This window comes from Elephas maximus, chromosome 7 (genome assembly GCF_024166365.1).
Source record: "Elephas maximus indicus isolate mEleMax1 chromosome 7, mEleMax1 primary haplotype, whole genome shotgun sequence".
Classification (NCBI taxonomy): domain Eukaryota; kingdom Metazoa; phylum Chordata; class Mammalia; order Proboscidea; family Elephantidae; genus Elephas; species Elephas maximus.
Window position 1 is genome coordinate 57,109,456 of NC_064825.1, and position 13,042 is coordinate 57,122,497.

The following is a 13,042-nucleotide window of genomic DNA, read 5'->3' on the forward strand; positions in this document are numbered from 1 at the left end:
CAGAAGAAAACAAATAATAAAAATTAGAGCTCAACTAAATGAAATAGAAAACAGAAAAACAATTGAAAGAATTAACAAGACCAAATGTTGGTTTTTTGAAAAAATCAACAAAAGTGATAAACCATTGGCCAAACTGACAAAAGAAAAACAGAAGAGGAAGCAAATAACCTGAGTAAGAAATGAGATGGGCAATATTACACCAGACCCAACTGAAATTAAAAGAATCATATCAGATTACAATGAAAAATTCTACTCTAACAAATTTGAAAACCTAGAAGAAATGGATGATTTCCTAGAAACGCACTACCTACCTACACTAACACAAACAGAAGTAGAATGACTAAATAGACTTGTAAAAAAGAAGAGATAGAAAAGGTAATCAAAAAACTCCCAGCAAAAAAAAAAAAAAAAAAAGCCCTGGTCCAGGCAGCTTCACTGCAGACTTCTACCAAACTTTCAGAGAAGAGTTAACACCACTACTACTAAAGGTATTTCGGAGCATAGGAAAAGACGAAATACTACCAAACTCATTCTATGAGGCCACCATATCCCTGATACCAAAACCAGGTAAAGACACCACAAAAAAAGAAAATTAGAGACCTATATCACTCATGAACTTAGATGCAAAAATCATCAACAAAATTCTAGCCAATAGAATCCAACAACATATCCAAAAAATAATTCACCATGACTAAGTGAGATTCATACCAGGTATGCAGGCAGGAATGGTTCAACATTAGAAAAACAATTAATGGAATCCATCACATAAATAAAACAAAAGACAAGAATCACATGATTTTATCAATTGTTGCAGAAAAGGCATTTGACAAAGTTCAACACCCATTCATGATAAAAACTCTCAGCAGAACAGGAATAGAAGGAAAATTCCTCAACATAATAAAGGGCATTTATACAAAGCCAACAGCCAACATCATCCTTAATGGAGAGAGCCTGAAAGCATCCCCCTCGAGAACAGGAACCAGGCAAGAATGCCCTTTATCACCGCTCTTATTCAACATTGTGCTGGAGGTCCTAGCCAGAGCAATTAGGTTAGACAAAGAAATAAAGGGCATCCGGATGGGCAAGGAAGAAGTAAAATTATCTCTCTTTGCAGGTGACATGATCTTATACACAGAAAACCCTAAGGAATCCTCAAGAAAACTATTGAAACTAATAGAAGAGTTCAGCAGAGCATCAGGGTACAAAAAAAAAAAAATCAGTTGGGTTCGTCTACACCAACAAAAAGAGCATTGAAGAGAAAATCACCAAATCAATACCATTTACAGTAGCCCCCCAAAAGATAAAATACTTAGGAATAAATCTTACCAAATATGAAAAAGACTTATACAAAGAAAACTAAAATAAGGTTCTGCAAGAAACGAAGAGACCTACATAAGTGGCAGAACATACCTTGCTCATGGATAGACAGACTTAACTTTATAAAAATGTCTTTTGCATGAAAAACCATCTATACATTTAATGCAATTCTGATCCAAATTCCATAGACATTCTTTACTGAGATGGAGAAACAAATCACCAACTTCATATGGAAGGGAAAGAAGCCTTGGATAAGTAAAGCATTGCTGAAAAAGAAGAACTAAGTGGGAGGCCTTACTTTACCTGATGTTAGAACCTATTATACCACTACAGTAGTCAAAACAGCCTGGAACTGGTACAACAACAGATACCTAGACCGATGGAACAGAATGGAGAATCCAGACATAAATCCATCCACATATGAGCAGTTGATATTTGACAAAGGCCGCAAAATGGTTAAATGGGGAAAAGACAGTCTTTTTTAACAGATGGTGCTGGCATAACTGGACATCCATCTACAAAAAAATGAAACAAGACCCATACCTCACTCCATTCACAAAAAAGAGCTCAAAATGGATCAAAGAACTGAATATAAAATCTAAAACGATAAGGATCATGGGAGAAAAAATAGGGACAACTTTAGGAGCCCTAATACATGCCATAAACAGTATACAAAACATTACTAACAATGCAGAGGAAAAGAAACACCTATGTTCACCCAAAGACTTCACCAAAAGAGTAAAAATGTTCCGTACAGACTGGGAAAAAGTTTTTAGCTATGATATTTCCCATCAACACCTGATCTCTAAAGTCTACATGGTACTGCAAAAACTCAACTACAAAAAGACAAATAACCTAATTTAAAAATGGGCAAAAGATGTGAACAGACACTTCACTAAAGAAGACATTGAGGTAGCTAACAGATACCTGAGGAAATGCTCAAGATCATTAGCCATTAGAGAAATGCAGATCAAAACTACAATGAGATTCCATCTCACTCCAACAAGGCTAGCATTCTCCCAAAAAACACAAAATAATAAATGTTGGAGAGGCTGTGGAGAGGTTGGAACACTTATACACTGCTGGTGGGAATGTAAAATGATAAACCAATTTAGAAATTGATTTGGAGCTTCCATAAAAAGCTAGAAATAGAACTACCATATGATCCAGCAATCCCACTCCTTGGAATATATCCTAGAGAAATAAGAGCCTTCACACAAACAGATAGATGCACACTCATGTTCATCGCAGCACTGTTTATAATAGCAAAGAGATGGAAGGAACCAAGGTGCCCATCAATGGATGAATGGATAAATAAATTATGGTATATTCACCCAATGGAATACTGAGCATCCATAAAGAACAGTGAAGAATCTGTGAAACATTTCATAACATGGAGGAACCTGGAAGGCATTATGCTGAGTGAAATTAAACCCCACCCAGTGCGGTTAGTGAGTTGCAAAAGGACAAATATATTATGAGACTACTATTATAAGAACTCAAGAAACAGTTTAAACAGAGAAGAAAATATTCTTCTTTGTTACAAGAGGGGGGAGGGAGAGAGGGTGGGAGACGGGTGTACATTAATTAGATAGGAGATAAGAACTACTTTAGGTGAAGGGAAAGACAACACACAATACAGGCGAGGTCAGCACAACTGGATTAAAAGAAAAGCAAAGAAGTTTCTGGAATATACTGAATGCTTTGAAGGCCAGTGTAGCAGGGGTGGAGTTTGGGGACCATGGTTTCAGGGGTTATCTAAGTCAATTGGCATAATAAAATCTATTAAGAAAACATTCTGCATCCCACTTTGAACAGTGGTGTCTGGGGTCTTAAACGCTAGCAAGCGGCCATCTAAGATGCATCAATTGGTCTCAACCCACCTGGAACAAAGGAGAATGAAGAGCACCAAGGATACAAGGTAATTACAAGCCCAAGAGACAGAAAGGGCCACATAAAGCAGAGACTACGAAGACCACAGCCTTCAGTATGGATGACACCTCAACATGAAGAAAACAAAAACTCTACATCTGCACCAATAAGCAACATCGTGATAAATAGAGAAAATGTTGAAGTTGTAAATGATTTCATTTTACTTGGATTCACAATCAATGCATATGGAAGCAGTAGTTAAGAAATGAAACAATGCATTGCACCAGGAAAATCTGCAAAAAACTTTTTTTTTAATGTTAAAAAACAAAGATATCAGTTTAAGGACTAAGGTGCCTCTGACCCAAGTCATGGTGTTTTCAGTTACCATTTATAATATCCCCTAAAAAAATAAAATGCTTAGGAATAAATCTACCCAGGGACACAAAAGACCTATACAAAGAAAACTACAAAATGTTACTGCAAGAAACCAAAAGAGACCTATGTAAATGGAAAAACATACCATGCTCATGGATAGGTAGACCCAACATTGTGAAAATGTCAATTCTACCCAAAACAATCTGCAACTGCAATGCAATCCTGATCCAAACAGTGACAGTATTTTTTAATAAAATGGGAAAATTAATCATTAACTTCATAAAGAAAGGAAAGAGACCCTGGGTTAGTAAAACATTTTTGAAGAAGAACAAAGTAGGAAGCCTCTCACTACCTGACATCAGAACCTACTGTACAGCTCTGGTAGTCAAAACTGCAGTACCAGTACAATGACAGACATACTGACCAATGGAACAGAATTGAGGAAAACACTGAATAGACAGTGGATAAGTGGTAATTTTGGTGAAGCATACGACAGTATGCAATACTGGGAAAGTCAGCACAATTTGACCAAGACAAAGTCATAGGAGCTTCAGAAATACATCTAAACTCTGTGAGGGACTGAGTTACTGGGCTAGGGCTGGGGTCCACAGTCTCAGGGAACATCTAGCTCAATTGGCATAACACAGCTCATAAAGAAAAAGTTCTACATCCAACTGTGGTGAGTCCCAGAACCCAGTGCCGTCGAGTTGATTCCGACTCATAGCGACCCTATAGGCCAGGATAGAACTGCCCCATAGAGTTTCCAAGGAGTGCCTGATGGATTCGAACTGCCAAACCTTTGGTTAGCAGCCATAGCACTTAACCACTACTGTGATGAGTAGTGGGTCTTAAAAGCTTGTGAGAGGAATTCTAAGATACATCCACTGGTCCCACCCTATCTGGAGCAAAGGAGAAAACAAAAGACACAATGGAAAGATCACTCCAAAGAACTAATGGATCACAACTAACATAGCCTCTACCAGACTGAGTCCAGCACAACTAGATGCTGCCTGGTTACCACCAGGACTGCTCTGAAGGGGAACACAATAGATAGTCCTGGACAGAGCTAGAGAAAAATGTAGAACAAAATTGTAACTCCCAAAAAAAGACCAGACTTACTGGTCTGACAGAGACTTTAGAACCCCTTGGAGTATGGCCTCCAGACACCCTTTGAACTCAGTACTGAAGTCACTCCTGAATTTCACCCTTCAGTTAAAGATTAGATGGGCCTATAAAACAAACAATAACACACATAGTTCACCATGTATAGGAGACTAAATGGCACTCCAGCCCAAAAGCAAAGACAAGCAGGCCGGAAGGACAGAAGAAAAGGACAAATGAAAATGGGGAGCATGAGATCAAGAAGGGGAGAGTGTTAACACATCATAGTTATTGACGGCAAATGTCACAAAACAATTTGTGTATTATTTGTTTAATGAAAAACTAATTTGCTTTGTACACTGTCAGCTAAAGCACAGTATAAAAAAATCTGTCAGGAACAACAGCAACAAAAGGATGAATGCTTATTTACAAAAATTTTCATTGATTTTTAACGTTTTATTCTCTCAATTCCTTCATTTAGTATTTTTTTAATCATTAAAATACTCCATGTACTGTACTGTGCATATCATGAGTATAATGATGAATCGGACTCTTATGATCTAGGTGGAGGAAGCAGTTACATAAAGAAAAAATGGAGAGAAATGTGGTAAATGTTTTGAAAACTTACAGGAGGAGCAGATAAAAAACATATTAAAAGATCAGAATCCATTAATTAAAAGACACATCTAACTAAATCCTAAAAGCTGAATAGCAGTTAGGCAAGCAAAAAATAAAAGTATTTGCATACATAATAGCAAGACAAGCGTATGGATACATGAAGCAGCTTATAGTCTAAAGAAAATGTAAGAGCCCTGGAGGCGAAGTGGTTAAAAGCCACAATTGCCAACCAAAAGAATGACAGTTTGAATCCACCAAATGGTCTTTGGAAACCCTGTGGGACAGTTGTACTCTGTCTTATAGGGTTGCTATGAGTTGGAATCTATTTGATGGCAAGGGGTTTTTGGGTTTGAAGACTAAATAAAACAATATATGGAAATAACAGATTTTAATTTTAGAATGCTATCTTTATCTAGCAGTCCTGCTGGCAGAGTGGTTAAGTGCTTGGCTGCTAAACAAAAGGTCAGTGGTTAGAACCCACCAGCCACTCCCCATGAGAAATATGTGGCAGTCTGCTTCTTGTAAAGACTACAACATTGGAAACTCCATGGGACGGTTTCAATCTGTCCTGTAGGGTTGTTATGAGTCAGAATTGACTTGAAGACAATGGGTCTTAACTGTAGGTACTTTTAAAGTCATGACTTGTTAAAAAATATACATTAATGAATGAAAGACAAAAAAGTAATTTATTTTGTTATTTCACATAAGAACTGATGAAAGATTGGGAAAGAAAAAAGAAGAGGGCATATATTCGAGAATTATTTAAAAAATAATCACTAGGACTTCTTTACTGAGTAGGTGCAGAGTATGAAATTGAGGCCAATTTCAAAGCAAATGACTAGATTTCTGGATTGGCCCTGTGAGGTTAGAGTGGTACCCTTTTCTGAATAAGGAATATTTCGAGGAATAGTGAAGGATCATTAACCTTTAGATTGCTATAATTTTAAACTTAAGGAATTTGGCAAAAATAATGCAAGAAAACTCCTTAAAACAGTTACCTAGATTCACAAATTGCTTATACTTTTTCCTGTTTTGCTATATCATTCTATTGTTTATAGACACATGGATGGATGGATGGATGGATGGATGGATGGATGGATGGATGGATGGATGGATGGATGGATGGATGGATGGATGGATGGATGGATGGATGGATGGATGGATGGATGGATGGATGGATGGATGGATGGATGGATGGATGGATGGATGGATGGATGGATGGATGGATGGATGGATGGATGGATGGATGGATGGATGGATGGATGGATGGATGGATGGATGGGTGGGTGGATGGATGGGTGGATGGATGGGTGGGTGGATGGGTGGGTGGATGGGTGGGTGGGTGGGTGGGTGGGTGGGTGGATGGATGGATGGGTGGATGGATGGATGGGTGGATGGATGAGTGATGCATAGAGAGATAGACAGATATATACATACATAGTTTATTTTTTTTTCCCTGAAGTCTTTATAAGTTAGAGACATGGTGCCCCTTTACCCATAAATATTTGAGTGCCTATTTTCCAAGGAGGACTTTCTACTACATAAACACAGTGTCAAAACCAAAATCAGGAAATTCAGCTATGAAATAATACCTAATTCATGGTCTAGATTCAGAATTAAATAGGTGACCCAATTAGGACTTTTATGGCTCATTATTTTATTTTATTTTTTTTTTGCCCAGAATCCAACCCAGATTCTTCAGATTCTTTTTATCTCTAGGAGTTCCTCAGCCTTTCTTCTTTCTTGATCTTGGTAGTTTTAAAGAACACAGCTATTTATTATTTATAATGTCCATCATTTGGGTTCCTTTGCTAGATTGTGATGATGATGAGTTTCAGACTATTTTTGTTTGCTTGTATTGTTAGTTTGCTTTGTGTATTTTTGTGTTGAGTACCACCAATAATGACCTTTCTCTGTTTATCATATTAGCAATCATAGGATGCCTCTGCAGTCTAATATTAATGATGTTAATTTTGAGCACTTTTTTAATGCAATGTGTCAAGGTCTCTTCATTATAAATTTTCTTTTTTTTAATTGTAATTCATTAGCGATATATGGGGAGATAATTTTACTACTCATCGTCAAACTTTTACTTATTAGTTCATTATTCCTTCCATGTTTATACTGTTGACACTATACCCTGAAGAAATTTTTGCTTTACGTATTATTCATGTATTGCTTTATCTGTATCTACATGGTCTCATGGAACCTGATTTTATTCCGTGGGCTATAATCCATTACCATCTTTATCTATATTGATGCGCTAGCTGTTCAAAATTCAGCAGGAGGGATCCCATTCAAATGAGATCCGGGATCCTTTTCACACATCCTAATCATACTTTGGAAACCCTGGTGGTATAGTAGTTAAGAGTTATGGCTGCTATAAAAAAAAGGAAGGAAGTTCAAATTCACGAGGCACTCCTTGGAAACCCTACGGGGCAGTCTTATTCTGTCCTGTAGGGTCCTAGTGATTCAGAATCGACTCAACAGCAATGGATTTTTTTTTTTTTTTATCATACTTTGGTCATTTCCTTACTTTCTCTGAAAGCATTCCATTATTGACATATTTTATACTTCTCATTACATGCAAATAATAATAATTTTAAGGGTTCTACTTGGGACTGCTTTGAACCTTCGGGTCAATTAAAGGAGAATTAACATTTCAATAATATTGAGATTTCCAATCCATAAATGGAGTATAGCTTTCTATTTCTTTAGATCTTGCCTATTTTCTCTCTGGGATGTTTTGTAATTTTCAATATAGAATCACTGTAAAACTTTTATTGTATTGGACACAAGATGTTTTATATCAACACATCATGTGTGCTGATGCATGCCTAATTAGGTGAACATACACACACAAGTGCTTTTCATGTAGAGAAAAACCCTGCAATGATACATCATAGCTTTCAGAATAAAGTTTATACGACTTTTTAGAGTGATCATGGCCATTATTGATAGTCATATCTGTCTGATCCCCAAATTATACCTTATGTTAAAAAAAACATTAAAAAAAAACCAAAAACCCTGTAGAATCCCCTTAACTCACATTCTCTAGTTTGTATGTTCTCCATCATCTACCTCAGCATGGTGATTCCTAAAATCTTTGGTTACTCATTCATCATTTCTCTTTCTTCAAGAATCAGATTAATTGAAAAAACAAAAATAAAACAAAAACACCTATCCTGACTGCTCTCACATTCCACTACATCAATCTCTTTGCAAATGCCTGTATACTTTTTTCTCTATCTTGAAGGAATTAAAACCCACATAATTATGGAGCTTAAACATTGTGTTGAATTATCACTGTATCATTAATCTCTAGCATAATATTTATAAAAATGGAGGCACTTGATAATACTTGTTGAATTAATATATAAGTAAATGCTAGAGGTAGTGGAAACAGTACTGATGTGAAAGGTGGAACGACTGAGTTATCATACACTTTGTGCTATAATTTCCTAAATGACTCTGAAAATGTACTGAAATGATTAGACTTTATTATCTCATCAGATTCATAAGGGTTTTTGGATAAGAATACATTCTTAAATGTATTCTTTTCTTTTTTTTAATGACTGAGATACTAGTAATTGAGAAATAAAGAGAGTCAATGACATTTTTCCATTGAGTATCTGTCTGGACACTCCATAGCAAGGAGTCTTGGGTGCATTTAATTTCGATGTAAAGATAGACAATTCACGAATCCTACTGAGGAAGGATTCTTGGAGGAGGAAACTAAACAGGTAATTAAAAATTAAAGGAGACCAGAAAAAATATATATATTCATTATGTTGCTCTTTCTATGTTTCTCATTGTCATTACCCAGATAAGATCCCAAATCTTATCAAATGATAGCTGATATAGGCTACAGTGATCTGAAAAACACCTTTCACGCTGGTAAATTTCAAGAAGTAGTTAAAGGGAAAACCCAAGCATCTCAAATAACGTTTAAGTTTCTTTTGCTTTGTGAGATGATTATTGTTGCACAAAGAAACATGAGTGCATTGATTAGCATAGATTTTAAGAACTGAACATTTTAAACACTTGTCGGCGGACCTGCTTAGTCTTTACACCATAGACCAGTGGATTGAGAACTGGAGGGACCAACAAATAAATGCTGGAAAAGAGGATATGGATGTAAGGCGGGATATGAGAACCAAACCTATGTGTGAAGAAGGAGAAGAAGGCCAGGAGGTAGAACTGGAGGAAGACACAGATGTGAGCAATGCAGGTATTGAGTGCCTTCAACCTTCCCTCCTTCTGGGGCAAACGGAAAACTGTGGTAAATATCTGGATGTAGGACAAGGTGATGAATGTGAGGTCAAACCCTGCTACTGTGAAGGCCACAAACAAACCATAGATCTTGTTAACCTGGACATTTTCTGCAGCTAGTTTCACAATGGCCATATGCTCACAGTAGGAGTGGGAGATGACAGTTGTATGATAAAATTTAAGACGACACTTTATCAGTATTAGGCATGGGGCTACAATAATGGCAGCCCTGAGTGTAACCACAGTGCCTATTTGCTTGACTAGCTGGTGAGTGAAGATGGTGGCGTGCCTCAGTGGATAACAGATGGCAACATAACGGTCCAGGGCCATGGCCAGCAGGATGCCTGACTCGATGCCCTGAAATGTGTGGATGAGCCACATTTGAAGCAAGCAGGAATCAAAAGAGATATCTGGCATATGAAACCAGAAGATTCCAAGCATCTTGGGCATAACGCTGGTAGCAAGTGCAATATCCGTGGCTCCTAGCATGCCTAGGAAAATGTACATGGGCTCATGGAGGCTGCGTTCTGATTTTATGATAGTCACAAGCAAGGAGTTTCCAATTATTGCAATGAGGTACATGGTACAGAATGGAATCCCAATCCAGCATTGCAAAGACTCTAGGCCTGGGATCCCTACTAGTGTCAACACAGAGGGCATGAAGAATGTGATGTTGGAAATGAGCATTGCGTCCTCGGGCCTTCTGATACAGACAAAAGAAACTTTTCAGTCAGTGCTACTGTTGCTCTTCTACTTTCTATTTTTATCTGAAAATGGCATATTTAGTCTGTCTTATTTTGGTAGAACTCTATGAACGTATCATCCATCTCACTCATATTGATGAGTCACATTACTGTTTCTGGGAAGACATCCACAAGCACTGTGTCACAATAAGATGCAATGTTCATGGCAGGCCGACTGTATTTAGAGCCAGTGAAATCATCCGATTCAGAGATCAAACTGCTGACCTCTCTGCTATTTCCCTTCCAGACCTGTTGACCAAATATTTAGTTGTTTATTTTGCTTGAGAGCTGAATTTTAATTATTTTTGGCAAATTGCACCCTAGCCCATATTGAAGCTACTCTCTTAAAAAAAAAAAAAAAAAAACCTTTGCCATCCAGTCAATTCTAACTGGCAGTCACCCTATAAGACAGAGTAGAACTGCCTCATAGGGTTTCCAAGGAGTGGCTGGTGGATTTGAACAGCCAATCTTTTGGTTAGCAGCAGAGTTCTTAACCACTATGCCACCAGGGCTCCAGCTACTCTCTAAAAAAAATAGCAATCTATTATTCCCAATTCTCTTAAACTCAGGAAATGCCGGTTCGGATCAAAAAATTCCCAGACTCCAACAAGCTGATATACAAGAGTAGAAGATATTAATATACCTATATGTACATTTGGTGAGTTATACCTGTATCTATCAATATCACCTGTAGCTTGTTAGGCGGAAAAGAAGCTTTAGAAAAATTAACCCAAGTTTATGTTCCTTTAACCAGCCTGGACCAACATTCCCTGCTACTTTTCAGATTTCTGGGAAAGCTGTATTTCCTTTGGCTTATAGTTCTAACAGCTAAAATTCCTAAAATTTATAGCACATTTAAAATAGCAAGCATAAGGAGTTGAAATTTTATGATGCATGTTACAGAATACCTATTTGAACTTATTTAAAGGTGTCAAAGAAGAACTAAACAGGAAACAGGATGCAGTTTTGGGGTACCAGAAATGATTCAGAAGAGGGCTATAGAACAAATGAAGAAAACTTAATTACTTCCCAGTTTTACTGATGAGGGATTTTTATAAAACCTTGGCTTTTTATATCTTCTTTGAAAGCTCTTCTGTCATCAAAATCATAAAAAAAAAAAATACATTTTTAATTTTAAGACATCCTAAAGCCATCCATTAAAGAATTTTTGTGATCCTGCAAAGAATAGAGTTAGGTTATCTCGTGCTTCCCTAGAAACTTTAATAAATTGCTTTCAAATCATGTCAGCAAGCTCCTAAATTGGCTAACCACATATTGAATGTCATCAAGTATGCAAGCAGTAAGGGAAGCACCTTCGGTTTTATGTTGCTAAATTTAAGAGAAAGAATGAAGTCAGCAGGAGCTACATTGTGTGAGGAATGCTGTGTCCACCAACATACATTTAGGATAGACTGTGAACCAAGTACTGGCATTTCCACAGATGTGCCCGTTGTGCTCAATTCTATGACTTCCACACCCACAGATCATTGACTCTTTCTAATAGGACCAAAGTTTTTCTTCTCCAAAGTCAGTCAGAAGTAGAATGGGTATCCTTTGAGATATCACAGCGTTATCACAATGTCTGACACAGGAGCTAACATGTGTGACTTACCTGAGTGGTACAGATGGTGGGGTGGCATGTGGGAAAGTACATTAACAACTGAGTGCCTGGTTAGTGGCATGGAGGGATTGTGATTGTAGAAGCTGATCATGACAAATTATGGGAGCGAATTTAGAAATAGTGAAGCTAACTCCTCGATGGTTGTTGAGAGCTGATTTTGCTCTTACCAGATGCCTGAAGTGTATTTCCAGAACTTCATGTACTTTCAAGCCATCATGTCTTTTCTCTTCCTGGGATTCTTGTCTCAGTTCCACAGTTTTTGAGTTCTGCAATGCCTCTTCTTTCTATCTACACTTTCTGTAACAACACCTACCAATGCCATGAACTCTAATCATTTGGAAGATGCTGGGACCATCTGCCAATACTATACTGTGAGCATATTCTTGGATAGGTTTTCACACTATTCTTTTATCTCTGCGGACCCAACCCTCTCCTTTCTCCAAAATCCTGTCAGAGAACATTCTTCCTCCAACAAAACACATAGCAAGGTCTCTAGCATTCAGTAAGACAGCAGACATTTCTTTAGCTCAAATTTGAGAAGAAAGCTGCTAGCCACCAATTTTAATCTTCCCTAATGAGTGTGTGAGAAAGGAGGAGGAGTTATGGCCATGCGATGAGGGATTTTCCAGCCACTCACTAAAACCCCAGGAGACTCAGAAGATTTTATGTCAACCCTCTTTAGGTTTATCCACAAAACTAAAATCTCTGAGATAATGTCTACACTAGACTAACTGCACAGAAATTCACATACACGAGTCTTATTTTATTTTATTAGCTGAGTTCCTTTGTTGTTGGCCGTGTTTGCAAATATTTAAAATGTGCTTAAATTCAGACCTCTCTCTATGCAATTTCCACTCTATTTAAATAAACATTTCTTTATTTCCCTGAGTTACTCCTGGAAAAGAAAAATCTGTATTCTTAATTATTCTCCAATCACAAATTTATCTCTCAGTTCCCTACAGTCTCACTCTTCCCATTTTTATTTTTTTTTAATTCTTTTTGTAAAGGCAGTAATATCCTCAATGTGACCAATTCTAGTGGACATTTCTAACCTCTAACATGTAGAGCTCCGAGCAGGTTGTTCCACTTTCTTGACAAACTTTTCTTTTATCTTTGTCTTTAC

The 13,042-nt window shown here is 37.3% G+C and overlaps 1 protein-coding gene across 1 annotated transcript; it reads right to left on the minus strand.

Moving 5' to 3' along the window:
- Positions 1-9,303: 9,303 nt before the first annotated feature.
- Positions 9,304-10,242, minus strand: LOC126079217 (olfactory receptor 52A1-like). Its single transcript, XM_049890148.1, has one exon. It carries the CDS (start codon positions 10,240-10,242, stop codon positions 9,304-9,306), a length of 939 nt encoding a protein of 312 aa, XP_049746105.1.
- Positions 10,243-13,042: the final 2,800 nt, after the last annotated feature.